A 16,150-nucleotide genomic window follows, 5' to 3' on the forward strand; every position below is an offset into this window, starting at 1 on the left:
AGGCGGTATCGATATTGCAAAGGGTAATCTGTGTGCCGATGAGGCTGGTTGCTTGCCGAGGGCGTTACAGCGTTCTTAAACAGCAAATCTGGAGGGAGAGCTATGAACTTACGGATAGAACGGCGGACAAATGCTCCCCCATTGATGCCGAAACTGGAAAGCGGTGAAAGTGCGGGGTTCGCGAATGCTACCTTGGGGCACTGAGTCCTCCCCGTTCCGATCGCGAGGCTGTGCTCCTCGATACTCCTCTGTACCTCGCGCAAAGCCCCATCACGAGTGTCCCTTTCCTTGATCTTGCCTTCTACCTCGGGCTCCCGCAGAGACTCATACCATTCCGGCCAACTCTCACGATGCTTTGTGCCAGATGCCAAAATTTCGACATTCAAGCGTTTGCCAGAAAGGCCTACCCTTATCGTGGGTTTCGCGAGGCCACGGTTTGCCAATCTGCTCGAGAAGGATGCTCTTTTTGCAGTCTCTTGCTTCAACATGCCAATATCGACAAGGAAAAACAACCCAGTTTCATGGATTCTATTACATCATTCTTCATGCCCCGTTGGCTGCATTTTAGGGCAGTGCGATACGCTAATGACCTCGCAGACGATGGCGACGATGGGCTCAACATCTCGGCTCTTGAGATTGAATCACAATATAAGTGCCTGACTTTTCAGACTGCGGCCGATGAAGGTTGGTGGTTCTCAGCAGCGAACATTGGAATGTCGCTGATGAGGCGATGTGGACGGATCTAGGTACACCCCCCAGCGTTCGACGCGACATTACTGGCTCCGTCATGGGAATGGGATGTTTCACAGAGAAAAACCTTGATCGCGCCAAAGCTTGGCTCCAAGAGTGCGACTTGAGGCATACGACTTGCCACTTAACGCTGTCTGGGACACAGACCGTCGAGGCGGCAGCTGCCGTCCTGCCCAGTCGGTGCATAGAGATTCTAGACTTCAGCACTTCGAACCCTCGGGCATTAGGCTCCACGTCACGGAGTACAGCCCAGCCTGCACCATGGAGTTGGCGGCTATGCGAGACGTCTGGGATGACGGGAAAGTACATAGCACTGAGCCACCGCTGGAATGATGCAGCCGAGGCGTGCAGGACAACCAAAGCGAACTACACATCCCGACTCCAGGGCACCCGGGCTGACCCCACCAACACGGACCTCTCTCCTCTTTTCGTCGGTGTCTGTAAGCTGGCTTGCCAGATGGATGTCAAGCACGTGTGGATAGACACCCTTTGCATCATCCAAGATGCCCCAGAGGACTGGGCCCGTGAATCCACCAAGATGGCCGACTACTACCAGCAGGCCTGGCTGACCTTGTCGGCCACTACGACTGCACTCCATGGAGGAGGATTGATCGACCGCGTGGAAGCCGAGGACCTGCCGAGGGTATCGCGTCTTCCCTATCGGAACAAGAGCGGTGAACAAGAGGGCTACTTCTACGTCCAGTGCAACCAAGACGACGTGCCCGAGAGCTACAGGCTGAACGTAGAGTCTAGCGAGCTGCTGCACCGCGGATGGGTCTACCAGGAGTGGACGTTGAGCCGGCGTATTATGACGTTTTCTAGGTTGGGCATCTTTCTGGAGTGCCAGTCGCAACAACCCCGGTCGGTCACGGGAGACGTGGTCCATGTGGAAAGACAAGGCACAAGGTCCAAGCTACAACGGGCAGCCGGGAGCCCCGGGGCACACATCCACGACGTCATTCTGGCTTGGAAAGACACGGTCCAGAGATTCTCGGTCATGAGCCTGACCAAATTTGCCCAGGACAGACTGGTCGCTATAGCGGGCGTGGCAAGAGAGTTTGCGCGTGCCATTGAGGCCAGCTTAGACGTCGACGACGGAACACCGGAATACCGTGATAATGCCGTGACAGGGCTCCACCTCGGCCGCAAGTACCTTTGCGGGCTGTTCCCCCAGATGATTGAGTCGCAGCTGCTGTGGGAATGTGTCGAGCCCAAGCAGGTAGCCAGAGTGGACGGTGTGCCCTCATGGTCCTGGGCTTCGGTAGCAGGGTCCTATACGGACGACGCAGGAGAGCAGAAGCTGCTCGGCTCCGAGGTCACCTGGGCTCCGCCACCTAGCATACACTCTATCCGAAGAATCGAAACGTTTGTATGCGAGGTAACCCATGCTGCCACGGTGCCGGTCGACAAAGGAATATGGGCGCCCATGTTCCCAGATGCCCGCGCACATGCAGCTGTCCCCGACGACGAGTATGGGAACGACAACCGCTTCGTGGTACTTGGCGTCCTGGGCGTGTTGCAACCGGTGCAGATCCACGACATCTTCGCGCCCCCCAGCGATGCTTATACCTACAGCGATGCTGAGATGGCATGTGAGGCCACGTGCTACACGGGCTATAGCAAGGACCACTGGAGGCGAGTGAGCACGGCGTCCAACCCTGAAGTCGTAGCTGGCTGGGCGTCGCTCGAGTCACCCGATTTCCAGACCACCGAGGCGTGCCGGTCAAGTCGCGGTGATATCCGGGCACTCTACATAGGAAAGCTCGACAAGGGCAACTGGGGACGATATCAATACGCGTATCAGGTACTGTTTCTGCGGTTGGTCGAGAGGGAGAAATTTAATTCTTGCTATGAAAGGATAGGACTGGGAGGCCTTTTTGGGCCTGATGTAGAACGATATTTCGAGACGGCGGAGGAAACTAAATTGCATCTTGTCTAGGATTTGTTTTTTTGTTTTTTTTTGGGTTTTTTTTAGAGAATACGATTTTAAAAATATAAAATATTATTAATACTACAGCCTTGGCGTCGGTGTCCTGGTGTCCTGGTGTCCTTCGGGTGCCTGTTACGATCCTGGTTCAAAGGTGTAGTAGGCGTTGCCCGCTCGCGACAGATTGGCTGGAGTGGCATTTAGGGCGGGGCTCTCGGCGAAGTGGATGCAGCCAATCAGGGAACGCTCAGTATGATCAGTACGCCCAGTCGGCTCAGTTGGCCTTGGAGCGCACTGAGCATACGGAGCGCACTGACAAGACGGCTGCAGCCAATCAGGGAGCGCTCAGTATGGTCAGTACGCTCGATCGGCTCAGTTAGCCTGGGAGCGCACTGAGCATACGGAGCGCACTGAGCATACGGAGCGCACTAAGCACATAGGATAAGGATTCTAATTAGTTGTCATAGTTCTATATAGGAGCTGGCAGAACGCTCCCCCTGGGAGAACGGTTCTGCAGCTATCAATGCATCTGGTTAAGCATACGTTGGTTGTGTGTTGAAAGCCTCTCTTTCGCAATCTGTGCACGATACTCCTTGTCTCCTGTCATCTCCCACCTGCCGTCCAGACCCCCCACAATCCTAGGCAGGGCCTAGCTCCGTGGACCTGTTGTCCAGATTGTAACACCTGCTTGTTGCTCCTATTGTGATCACCTTGATCAGGCGTACCTGCCTTCTCTTACATATAGGACACGGTAATGCTGGTCACCTGGAAGAATGGTAAGCTGGAATTACGTTTCAGTCTCAAGAGAGAATTTGCTAAGGCAATACAAGATAAAGAACAGAAAAGGTTAGAATATACCTTATGCGTTTATAATGTCGGTACTAATGAATATACTGCAATATGTCACGGCCGGCTTAAAATGAGGGCGGAACTCCTCTATTCGGGCGCTATCGACGAAGATTCTAAACTAAAGGAAAAAGGGAAAAGAAGCTCAAAAGTCTCCCCTCGCGAGATTCTTCCAGGGTGTCTCAAGGTGGGGCTCAGGTTGGGCTTCCATTGGTCAGTCGGGTGGATCCACCCGACTGGCGTCTGATTAGTCAGAGCGTCTAGGAGGTTTGGAACACACTGTTACGATCCTGGTTCAAGACTGCAGGAGGCGCTGGAAGCCAATTGCTGATTGGGCCGTACAAGTGGGCGGGGTCGGGCCCCGCAAGTATTCAACGCAGCCAATCAGGAGGCGCTCGGTGCGACTGGTCTGCCAAGACTGGGCGAGCGCACCGAGCAGGGCGCTCGGTAGTCTCTGAGACGCTCGGTGTACCAAGCGTTAGGAGGAGCACTGAGCACGCAAAGGAAAAGTCCTGATTGGTTACCTGAATTAGATATATACGATGACCGTAGCCACGGTCTTAGATAGTTCTTGCTTGGTTCTGCAAGCAAGCAATACACATTCACTGCACTCATACACTTTGAGTGGCATTCCGATTTGACTGTATTACCCGTGCGGAAGGAGCTTGCCCTTTGTTCTATCTTCATAATTACCAACCCCAGCATTCTGTGGAGCCCGTGCTCCCTTACAGACAGACGACCCTGACAGTCGAGTGGTTTGTAATACACACCTTCTATATGAATCAACCCTCGGCCAGCCCCTTGTTGTCAACTCGATGCTCTTTTTACTTACTATATGTTTCGCGGCGGGAGTATTCAAAAAGTATACGACTCTTGAGGAGGTTTTAGACCTCTGACCGCCAGCAGATCAAAAGTACTAGGTTCTCAAATGGTCCCCTCACGTCTTAGATCTACCGATCTTTCCAGAAGCGTCAGTAGACGGACCGACCAATAAGATGCAAACGAGTAATTCCTTTGGCAAACAGCTTAAGGAGCTATCTATTCGAGCAGAGGTGGATCCCGTTACGGTGCACGACATGCGGCGGGAGGCCCTCATCATAGCTACGGGTAGAGTATTTACCTGTCTCTTCAACGTTTCACGTAGCCAATTTACGTCTAGCCAATGGCTATTCGGATAGGGAATTGATGAAATTTGCCGCGCATACGAACAAAATGACCCTCACAAGGGATTACTTGAGTTCTATAACCGTGGTAGATAGCATGGCCGGTTTTCTAAACCTACCTCTTCGAAGCGACCAAGCCGAGGACCTCTGGTCTATGACCGTAAACCGAAATCCTGAACTTTTCTTATCATTGCCTGCGAAGGCACAAGACGAGCTGAGGCAGAGAGAGGATTATGTCACAATCACAAAGAAAATCGAGGACAGCAACGTTTATCTTTGAGATGTAGTCGATCTTTAAGGATTCCTTCCACGGTGTCAAGTCGCCCCTGATATCAGTGTCAGCTGCAAGTGGTTGCCATGAGGTAAACTGCTTGATGCGGTAGTCGATCTAGATCCACAGGGTGTCGGCTTTGTGTAAGGAAAAAGGACACCCCAAACACCAACTGCGCGCACAGGGTGCGCGCCCACCACTTGTCACCAACTGGCTAGAACACTGCCAGCTGGCATACGCTACGCCGTGGCGCCACGACCGCAGACTGATGCCCGGGCCGAACCCCTGAGCAGGTATATAAACAATGGCCCTCGCCCATCTTCCTTTGCGAGGGCCAGGTTGAAGTCTTACACCAATACAAGTCATTGCTCCCCTACCTTCTTGCCTGCATTGTGACCACCTTGATCAGGCGTACCTACCTTCTCTTACACTTTGCCCGTGACAAGGGTTATGGCCCGTGCACTAGGCCCGTGCCATAGGGCCTTCGGCCCTAGCGCACCATGCCCAGCATATAACCTAGGCACAGCGCGCCTTCCATAGTTAGCTCTTCGTGCAACTACATCTTACCAACAAGGCACATAAAGATACCCCGTGATGCAGGGCAACGGTATGGCCAGAAGTCAAAGATTCTAAATTTTAGCTTGTTTCTACAATAAAGAACTGAGGGCTGCTCTGCAACCCCGCTTCCATCTTACCGGTGTTGAGTCCATACTCCCAGAGATAATGATACCGGGCCGCTGCCGGAGTAATCCCCTTATTCCTAGACGAATAGACGTAGAGGGTGACCAGTCCTACTATCTCAGATAGAAGCAGGGCTAGGTAGCCTAGTAGGACATGTCGTTGAAGGAAGAAAAGGCTGCCAATGTCCGAGCTTGACGGGATTATTTGCGGAGGCATCGGAATCCTTGCCGCCGAGAGAAGGAGTTGAAGAAACTGAGGCACAGTGTCACGGCATGGCCCGTGCATGACATGGCACGTGGCCCACAACTACCTATTTCCCTGCGTCCTGCGCGGTCTCTGCCATAGCTTCCTTCTTCATCTTTAGATTCTACGAATTCAGCAATGATTACTGCAGCCCTGTCTCCTTACGTTGACTGAGCCGTGATACACAGGAGCCTATGCCGGAGGCCACGGGAACAGCTAAAGAATCTTCACGTAACTGTTATTCCTCGCTGCTATCCACTGACGGGTTGCTAGCTCGGTCGACTGGAGGATTCATTGCCACGAATTGAGCTTCTTCATGAGAGAGAAGCAACTGGAATAAATGACATACAAAAGAGTTTCCAGAAGACCAAGATACCTAGGTACCTACCCCAGAGCGATTTCTCCCAGGTTTATAAAAGAAACTTCAATATGTGCGATAAGTTGGTTGCAGAGAGGGAAACGCCCTCTGCACTACGGAAAATCGTAGTTCGCGGCCTTGTGGGCGCGTTGGGCTGCACTTGGGATGAACTGGCGTTGCCACCGCAACACGTGCTCAACTTAATTATACAAAAAAGCCTGGCAATTAAACCGCTGCTCGGGTTATAAATGAGGGCGCAGCATGCACACATACAATATGGTAATAGCAAAGCATCATGCGAGAGGCTTATCAGCCGATGAAGCGCTGCCCTGCGCCTCAATTTATTTCAATGCACCTTCCATTTTTTTGGTGCAACCACGAACAATAAATGGGTCCTTGTATTGCAATCAGACTAAGTTGGCCGTGCTATTTGTGCCCAATTCGCTCTTTGAGAGTAAGAAACCGGGCGGCATTTCTTAGAGCTGCCAAAGAGGCGATACGACGATTGGCGGCTACAAGGACCCGGTTGTGGGAGTATTTCATTACGCATCGGCCCGTCCATGTCTAGCTGGCTTCGGTGAGAAATGCTGTGCTCGTACTTGTTATAATATGGCAAGGCTTTCTCAATCTTGACAATTTCGTCCCACTCACACCGCTGTTTCTTCACCTGAGTGGTTGGCCCCCCACTCATCTGGGCGAGGCGAGCGCTTGGTGGCTGCAGCTAGCATTCTCTTACCTGAGAGATCGGCCACTGGACACAAATACAACTACTTTTTAATAGTGTTCTTGAATTTTCTGATTTTCTAATGGCTTCCTCTTCGATGCGAGCTTTTTCGTCCTCGACCCGCCAAGACCGTGCCTCCACTGAGGCTACATGTATCATCTTGAAGACAGGTCCGGTAGTCTCGGGCTTTAACAGCCAGGAGTTTTAATCGTTGGGCTTATCCTTATTTCTGTCAAAGTATGAAAATATCCAAAGGTCTTCAATGCTATGTCCTCGAACGGGGGTTGTAAGCCCTTGGGGACTTGACTTAAGGCCGTAGATAAGAGCTAAAAGGTCACGCAATGTCTATTGCAAGACATTCAAAAATGCCGTAAGGCCTCATATGGTTCAATGAACGCCTTTAACAAAGCGAAGGTAACACCGTACCGTAACCCCACTTATTCTAGTCAATAGAACCAGTCCACACTGCCCTCTTAAATTAGAAGGAGGTAAGTAATGCAGTGGTGCTAGGTGCACGCAGTTCAATTGAATGCCATGGAAATCTTCATTTTCCAGCGACTTCGTTGTTTTGCACTCAATTTGTTGATTTCTGGCGTTTCTGGCGTTTGCAGTGGTTTTCACGTACGTGGAACTCAGTTAATTAAGCCTACATTACACTACACCCTTCCAACCACTACTCCCACCACCACTTATACAGAGGATGGCCATTGCTAAGGCGGGCACCACCAAGAAGCGCACCCCGGCCCAACACACGGATTGTATCTAAGATGTCGCTGCACGCAACCGTCACCTCGACGTCGCCTGGACTGGTTGAACTGCGTGGTCTGATTGGTTGGAATTGTGGGGTTACGGTACGGTGTTACCTTCTCTTAACAAATACTAGAAGGCATTACACAAATACGTCAACGCATCACAGCCTTGTCCCATCCGATGGTTTTTCCCCAATCCTACGTCACTTAGTAATTATTATTGGAGTTGATGACCATGCATATGAGAGGTAGAAATCTCTCCCCATCGTCTACGGCCCATCCATTTTGGACAATTCCAAGTCCTGTGGAGGTCTCGAGTAGACGTAGAGGCCTTGTCCAACCTTCTTTTAGCACTAAGCAATTTTGCGATGAGGTGTCAGAAGCACTGCACACTGCACTGCACACTAGATTCGGTGGAAGAGATGGAGTTCAAAGTGATTTTCATTGAGATCTCTCCTCCTCCCGTGCTCTTTGGCTCAGTCAGAGAACCTCTATTATAGTTATGAATGGTGGCAAACAGTAGTCGTTGCTAGCTGAACTGACTACGTAAAGTTCAGCTTGCATGAGCTCTTTTTCAGCTCGCATAAGCACTTTTTCAGCTTAGTTAACCACACCACTTGTGTTCTGGCACGCAGTGCCAGAACCCCCTTCTTTCTGACATGAGGCTTGTCCAGCCGCGCAGCATGGGGGGACGTACGGAATAGGTGACCCGGCTACGACATGTGTATGCCGGGCGGCTTCCTCTTCCGGCTTAACAACACACAGAACTGCCTTTTGATCCCCCTCTTTCATTTCCGACTTGTTCGCCGTTATCACACGCCCATTTTTGATCTTAGCCTTCTCTTTGTTTGGCTTATACTCTTTGCTATCGTTGCCTTCTCCCATTAAGTCTTCCGTTCTTTTTTTGCTAGACGACCCTTTTGATCTAGCTTGGGAAGTAGTCTTTTTCGAGCTTGTCCTCAAGCTTTTTTCTGATTTTTCGTCATCAACTCTCGTGTTGGTTTTGGCAAAAAAAATCTCCAAGGCTCCTCGAACTGATCCAGTTGAGGTACGCATGTGTTTGGTATCCAGTGCTGCCGCCAGAAGTTTCAATTTCAGGCGCTTAGCCTTTCGAAACTCTTGCAAGACATGGGGCGGTGCGACAAGCAGGGTTACGTAAGAGTAGTCGTTAAGATCCTTCGATATTTTATTGTTTTCTTGTTACTGTTCGACTATCGAGATAATAAGCTCAACGCGGAGCTCAAGGTCGTCAAGCGGCAACAGGCTTACGGTTGCCGCTTGTGGCGGTGTGCCTTCAAGAAACTTCATGATCAACGGAATCTTGCCGGTTCACCTTCGCCCTCAGCTTTGCTAGCCCGCTCTTTCTCTCCCCTCCTCAACGACTTCGAAAGGCGTCGCAGAGAGCTAGTCATACGTATCCCCGTACTCACTAGCTGCAAAGGTGAGCCCATTGATCACAACCGCCGCGCCGGTGATCGACAAGGGTGCCTTGTTATTGATGTTAACGGTCCCGGGCTCCAGCCGTCCGTCATACGCTGATTTAATTCGACCTTCTCTCCCTCTAGTCACCATTTCCTCCTTTACACCTGAATCTCGTTTCGTCGTTAACATTTTCTCGTACTGCCTGCGAAACGCAATCGCATTGATACATGTATCTAAGCAAATTGAGACAAGGTATTGGCAAGATGTCGCGCGAACAACGGCATGATCCTCGTACCTAGGATCTAGTCATCGCACTTGACGATTACCTTGGCAATGGAGGCAGTTTCATTGAGCTATTTTTCACGGCTGGTAGACACCCTCCAAAGGCTGAGGAAGGCAATACTTGCCTTAGCCACTGACGCACCCGCATCATTCGAGTTCACCATTACGCGAGCGCACATGCCCGTATGGAAACGCACTGTCGAACATGATGTTGGACGTTGATGAATACATAGGGCGGGATGAGCTCGAAGCCCAGTGCTCGAGGGAGTATTGCCATTATGAGAGATAGCGAGGCTCGTATGCACGGTTGGGCACCTTACCTTTGACAGTACGTACACCCAAGTTGCACACATCTTTACCCGTCAATACCATCCGGGCGCGTTTTACATTCCTCCGATCTTTATCGCTGCCTAGGTACCTACGTAGATAAGGCATTCCACCAAGACAACAGTGTTGCACGTACCGCGGTCCCGTCTGGTGATCGCCTAACCCGCTTAGGATGGCCCCCGGCGCGGGAGTTGTAATAGATACCGATGCAGCATGGGCTACGCGTACGCGTACCAGAGAAGGGACTTACCGCTTTACTAATGCATATCTCATAGGTGGAATTTCTCTTTCTGCTTTAGTATCTCCATGGTCTGTCGTAAGCTACCAACGTAACCATGTCATGACGACACCGCGAAGTTGTGAACGTTGCATGTAACATGGCTGCTCGCGGCTAAACTGCCGCATGTGGGTACCTACACCTTACGTAAACGTGCCATTGGCGACAATTAACATCCATGATAATCGACCGCTTACCTTGGTCTCTTATTTATTAGGTCCTATGTTCAGGGTATTATACATAGGTATCGCCGTTTCCTGCGAAAACAAAACCTTCTACTGGAAGAAAGAAAAACGCCTGAACAAACCATCGTCAGCATCTCACTGAGAATCAGTCACCGCCATGCATCTCCCGTCCTCGATTGCCGCTCTCGCCGCAGCATCACTCCCCCTTGCTTTCCCGTCTACCGTTGCTGGATGGACATCCGGACACGTGTACGGCTTCTGGACGCTGCGTCTATACGAGACTAGCTCCCCTAGCGGCTACACCAAATCCAGCATCACGGCCGAGTACTGGGCGCCGTCGGGCGTGTCTGGCGGTATCGTGTACTGCGCCGACGTGCACATCCCCGCTTACGGCGACAACCCGGGAGACCACCACACGCCATGCAACGATACAACGTTCTCGTGTCGCTCGCTCCGACGCGACCTCTGGACGGACAGTAAGCCTTCTTTTCTCTGTTATTTTTTGCCTCGCCAATGCACTGTAACATGCACAATGGCTGATACCGACTGATTCGGTTGTGGCAGCTTACCTCTACGAGATCCGCCAGACGTTCGACCTCGACGGAAAGCGCGCTCCCCTCGTTGGGTCCAAGAACCTGACTATGCAGAGGGACAAGGTGACGGGTTGGACGTTCCAGGCCGATGTGACTGTGGACGCCGAACTGGCAGACGAGGAGGCTAGCACTGTGTATTAGCTTTTCCCCCAAGACCGAATCGAGGGAATCACATCATGAACTCACCTAATGAATGTCAAAATCTTCCTCAATCAGTTCTCCGCGCTCAATCATTTGCATCGCCTCTCCTTCCATCAACCCATACACATATGCCTCCTCGATGAGAGTGCGGCGTTCTCCATCACACTTTGTGACGAATGGAACATCCAGCCCTCCAAAATTACAGACGTGGTCTCCTGGCTTTGCCAGGCGTGGAACCAGACAGTAACGACCATGCTTCGTCACTGCGAATGAGCGCCCTGAGCACTTAGCGGCCAAGAGCTGGAAACATACCAGCTTGTCGGTGAGCTTGGGGTTATTGGTTCATAACGCCAGTATCTAAATTCATTTGTATGTGAAATAAGGTCTTATAAGCCCTGAAAATAGCTTGATGACCCCCACTATCCAAGGTCGTCCGCCGCACAAGGTGGTACTGAAAATTTTCATGGTAGGAAGCACCATCGTGTCCCAGTGGCGATCGTAGTAAACACATGGCGTGTTTTTAGTCGTAAGGAATGCGACAATATCATCGAGGCTAAGATACTTTGCTGGGTAGTCGAGCTCTAGGAATGCTATCAGGCGTCTCGTCCGATCAAGTGAAATCCCGAAGCACTTCCACAGGGTATCAGTTATCGCGCCTCTATTAGTCCCCTGATCGAACTCTCGGTGGTTCGCTTCCCCAGCGCGCTAGACCTTAATATACCGCTGAGCAGCACCGCGCCCCTCTATCTCTTCTGCGGCTTGATCGATTACGTTTGTGTCGTGGCGATTGCCAAGCTCGCGGGTCTCTTCCTCGGTGAACCCGACGTCTTCCCATTTATTCTGTTCTGCACCGGTCTTTTCCGTGTCTGGAGATTCGGGCCGCTGGCTTTTTGTACGAGATGGCAAGTCGACTGGGCCGACTCAACCTCCTGCTTCTCCTGGTGAACCCTGCACTGCTCTGGCACACGGCCCTAGCTGTAGCCGCCGGGTTCACATGGTTCGATGCTATCCAAGCGTGGGCTGTCCGCCTCTTGCAGCTGGTCCTTGAGGGGCGTGTCAATCATACCTTGCAGTTTGTCGTCAGGGTATTCTCTACGCTCGCACTGCTTCTCATCGCGAAGCTGCCGGGCTTGGTGCGGGCGCTGCACCAAGGGGTTCACTGAGGGCTTCGGCGTGTCCACGGATACATGTACACGGAAACCCATTCGTCACGAGATTAGAGGAGGATATTAGGAGGGATGTAGGGTCAAAATTAAATGCTGCAAACGCATTTGCCGTCCGAATGCGAAACGGAGCGCTGCGCCGGAGCTGGAACCTCTTGCAGACCAATGCTACCCTTACGCCCTCGGCTATTATCGATTGATGCCTACAGCAGCAGCAGCAGCAGCAGCTAACGCCGCCGCCAGCGGCCGGCTTAGTCGCTAGAATCCGGCTCTTGAGGCTTTCTCCCGTCATCAGCAGCGGCTTCTCCGAGATTCGGGGATCCCTCGAAGAAGTGGAGTTGAGCGAAGACCCCTGCGTGCCGTCTGTGTGCGCCTACACCGCCGTGTCGTATTGCTGGGGAGACCCGTCCCCGAAGAGGAGCATCTTTGTGGACGGTCGGCAGGTAGCTGTTGCCGAGTCGGCATACTAAGCCCTTCGGGAACTGCGACCTTACTGGCGACTCAAGCGGTTCTGGATCGACCAGATCTGCATCAAGCAGGACGACATCCAGGACAAGGAGGAGCAGATACCGCTGATGGCTACCATATACCGCAAGTCGTTGCGGCTCATTATCTGGCTCGGCGTCGCGGGTGAGGATGGCTCGCTGGCCGTGAACACGGTCAACCGTCTGTGGATTTGGGATCGTCTGTAGATCTTTGGCCTGTTGTCACCCTCCCTCGAGGTCGACGGGAGCGCTTCGGTGCCGTCACCGGCCGCAAAACAGGCGCTGCTGGGCCTGCTGCGCAATCCCTGGTTCACCCGGACATGGGTCGTGCAGGAGGTGACCATGGGCACCGGCATGGGCTGGCTGACCGACCAGGGCACTATTGCCTACGGGGGGCCCGTCTCTCGTGGAGGCGATTTGCGTACTTCGCCATGACCACGCTCCGAAACCGCCGGCTAGTCGACGACCTCACGGGGGGCGACACGGCGCTCGCGGCGATTTGTCAGCTGGTCGCGCAGCAAGTCACCACCATGGCGCTGTTCGGATAGCGGCAGGAGCGGCTGTCACTGCTCTTTTGCCTAGTCCGGATGATTCGCATCGGCCGCTTCGATGCCTCCGTGAGCAAGGACCGCATCTACGCGGTGCTAGCGCTCTGTGGCCTGCCCTCCTGGGTGCCCAACTGGACCGTCACACCGGCGGCCGCCACGACACCCTGGGTCGAGCTCTCGGGAATAGCCGAACTCATCGACCCCCGCGTGGGCGGTATTCACTGGGAACTTGCCCAAGTGTACAGCTACGGGAAGATCGACTGGGTGCACGCCGACGACCGCCCGCGGTTCCGCGGCGCCAATGCCTCGCTCAAGGCAAAAGAGGCTGCCTTCATGGCCGTGCTCGATCTGGCGGGACCGGCGATACCTGCTACCGTCCAAGACATCGAAATCTTCGACGAAGACAAGTTGCTCGTTGTTCACGGACGCCGCATCGACCGCCTGCGGGCTGTGAGCTGTGTTATGGACACCACGGCCGCAACCGCCGCCGCCATCCTCCGGCTCTGGTTGCAGCTGGCGCGGTCCAACATGGACGTGTACCCTTATAGAGAGGAGGAACAGAGTCGGTTACTGGCTCCCTTCCTCCGCACCCTGTGCACCGATTTGTCGTGTGACTGGACTGACCTGGTGGATATCCAGTGTCTGCAGCGTCCCATGCCCGACGATATGCTGGCAGCGGTCGGCTGGTACGTCTCCCAGACGGAGGACCAGACGGAATACCAGACGGAGGACCGGACGGAGGAGAGCCCCCCAACGCACTACAAACATAAAGCACCGCCGCCGCCGCCGCCGCCACCGCTTGAGATGACGGAGCACGTCAAGCGTCTTGTAACATCCACCTGCATCGGCAGGATGTTTGGGGTCACTGAGAAGGGATACTATGGCCTCTTCCCGCGCGGTAGCCGGGCCGCCGACCTAGTGTGCCTGTTCAATGGGAGTCCGGTGCCGTTTTGCGTGCGTCCGTGTCCGGGGAGCAGTCCCAGAAGCAGTCTTAAGAGCAGAGGGAGAAATGGAGGGGGAGATGAAGGGGAAGATGGAGATGTTGAGTCACGACACGCATTGGTAGGGTCATGCTACATCCAGGATATTATTATTATTATTATTATTCTTACACCGTTATGCCCTTGGGCGTGCCGGTCCTTCTACCGCTAAATACATAGGAAAACCGTGCCTATTGGCCAGGTAAAAAACCTACATCTACCTAATAGTAACAGTCTTCCTGAATCCTTCCACTACATAATGGGGCTTATAACGGCCAGCCATGGGCTCTACAGGCTCTGTACCTGGGCTTCGCCCCCGGAATCGGCCGCTATTTTACTAGCTAGGCTATATTCGGGGAGCTTGCCGGAGTCCATAAGCCAGCGCAGTATAGCCTTGGTAAGCTCGCTGTTACGATCCTGGCTCAAGTCTGCAGGAGGCGCTGGAAGCCAATTGCTAATTGGGCAGCACAAGCGGGCGGCCCGGGCCCCGCAGGGGCTCGGTGCGGCCAATCGGGCGGCGCTCAGTGCATTCGGCCGCCATGATTGGGAAGACCCACTGAGCAGGAAGGGCAGCCAATTAGGAAGCGCCCTGTCCGATTAGCTGCCAAGACCAACGGAGCGGACGGAGCGGGCGCTCTGTGGGGCTCTCGTGCTCTGTGAGCAGAGCACCCTGGGCCCGCAGAGCGTAGAAACAGAGGAAGAACTCTGATTGGTTACACAGTTGGATATATACGATGACCGTAGCCACGGTCTTAGATAGTTCTTGCTTGGTTCCTCAAGCAAGCAATACACATTCACTGCACTCATACACTTTGAGTGGCATTCCAATTTGACTGTATTACCCGTGCGTTAGGAGCTTGCCCTTTGTTCTATCTTCATAATTACCAACCCCAGCATCCTGTGGAGCCCGTGCTCCCTTACAGACAGACGACCCTAACAGTCGAGTGGTTTGTAATACCAAGCAGTGTCACAGACTTGTGCAATAGTCGTAGGCACTGAAACCTGGCTCTTGAATGGCTCAAATACTCCAAAGCCGGTTGATCGATAAGAACCCTCATTTCCTTACGTATAACGTGGCTGAAGGAGCCTGCCTCGGCAACATAGTCGTCACTTTTGATACTAATACCTTATAATTGGAGGGCATCACGAACAAAAGGGCTCATCAGAACCTCTCCAAGCCGCTGGGAATTTATGGTAATATGATTCGGGTGTTACGATCCTGGTTCAGGGTGCATGAGGCGCCCTGCTTCCGCCCCGTGATTGGGTGACGTGGTGGAGACGGACAGACCCCACCCCGTGTGGGTGCGGCCAACCAGGAAGCGCTCTGTCTGATTAGCTGCCAAGACCAGCAGAGCGGACGGAGCGGGCGCTCTGTGGGGCCCCTGCGCTCTGCGAGCAGAGCGCCCTGGACCCGCGGAGCGCAGACACCAAGGACTCTGATTGGTCCGCCTTAGATAGATATATACGACGACCGTAGCCACGGTCTTAGATAGTTCTTGCTTGGTTCTTCAAGCAAGCAATACACATTCACTGCACTCATACACTTTGAGTGGCATTCCGATTTGACTGTATTACCCGTGCGATAGGAGCTTGCCCTTTGTTCTATCTTTATAATTACCAACCCCAGCATTCTGTGGAGCCCGTGCTCCCTTACAGACAGACGACCCTAACAGTCGAGTGGTTTGTAATATCGGGGTGCCCTCGCTCGTGAGCTTGAAGAAGAAGGCATCAAGGTTGTATCTCTAACGCTCAGCTCCTTGCCGTCGTACCTGGTTGTTGTTGTTCTTGCGCAGTTGTTCCCAAAATCGCATTGTTTTCTGTAAAATATCGTCTGCTGGATATACAGACTCGTCTGAATCGTCGTCTTCAACGTCATCTTCATCTTCGTCATAGTCTTCTTATTATAAGGCTTCTACAGCCTTGGTAGGAGAGGAGAGGTCAGGGGTGCTGCCTAGGCCAGTAAGCTGTGAGTTCGACCCTACATGCCCACGCAGGGGCAATGCCTGGCTACCACCAGAAAGGCCCGATTCGTCGT

At 53.0% G+C, this 16,150-nt stretch overlaps 4 protein-coding genes across 4 annotated transcripts; 3 read left to right on the forward strand and 1 right to left on the reverse strand.

The window, feature by feature from the left end:
- The first annotated feature begins 255 nt into the window (after window positions 1–255).
- Window positions 256–2,749, forward strand: B0T26DRAFT_691444 (heterokaryon incompatibility protein-domain-containing protein). Its single transcript, XM_060441130.1, has 2 exons — window positions 256–684; window positions 747–2,749. The coding sequence occupies exons 1-2, from the start codon at window positions 351–353 to the stop codon at window positions 2,687–2,689; spliced, it is 2,277 nt and encodes a 758-aa protein (XP_060299550.1). The 5' UTR covers window positions 256–350; the 3' UTR covers window positions 2,690–2,749.
- A 2,325-nt stretch (window positions 2,750–5,074) lies between these two features.
- On the reverse strand, window positions 5,075–5,348 carry B0T26DRAFT_691445 (uncharacterized protein; the record flags this gene model as incomplete). Its single annotated transcript, XM_060441131.1, has 1 exon — window positions 5,075–5,348. Exon 1 carries the CDS (start codon window positions 5,321–5,323, stop codon window positions 5,075–5,077), a length of 249 nt encoding a protein of 82 aa, XP_060299551.1. The 5' UTR covers window positions 5,324–5,348.
- A 4,899-nt stretch (window positions 5,349–10,247) lies between these two features.
- B0T26DRAFT_101070 (uncharacterized protein) lies at window positions 10,248–10,984 on the forward strand. The gene is made up of 2 exons (XM_060433233.1): window positions 10,248–10,681; window positions 10,770–10,984. Exons 1-2 carry the CDS (start codon window positions 10,363–10,365, stop codon window positions 10,937–10,939), a joined length of 489 nt encoding a protein of 162 aa, XP_060299552.1. The 5' UTR covers window positions 10,248–10,362; the 3' UTR covers window positions 10,940–10,984.
- Window positions 10,985–11,838: 854 nt separating this feature from the next.
- On the forward strand, window positions 11,839–14,824 carry B0T26DRAFT_747115 (heterokaryon incompatibility protein-domain-containing protein; the record flags this gene model as incomplete). The annotated part of the gene is made up of 7 exons (XM_060444796.1): window positions 11,839–12,093; window positions 12,312–12,545; window positions 12,609–12,761; window positions 12,825–12,993; window positions 13,047–13,088; window positions 13,170–14,089; window positions 14,717–14,824. The coding sequence occupies 7 exons, from the start codon at window positions 11,839–11,841 to the stop codon at window positions 14,822–14,824; spliced, it is 1,881 nt and encodes a 626-aa protein (XP_060299553.1).
- Between the last annotated feature and the right edge of the window lie 1,326 nt (window positions 14,825–16,150).

The sequence above is a fragment of the Lasiosphaeria miniovina genome, assembly GCF_030549165.1.
Source record: "Lasiosphaeria miniovina strain SMH2392-1A chromosome Unknown B0T26scaffold_2, whole genome shotgun sequence".
Taxonomy (NCBI): domain Eukaryota; kingdom Fungi; phylum Ascomycota; class Sordariomycetes; order Sordariales; family Lasiosphaeriaceae; genus Lasiosphaeria; species Lasiosphaeria miniovina.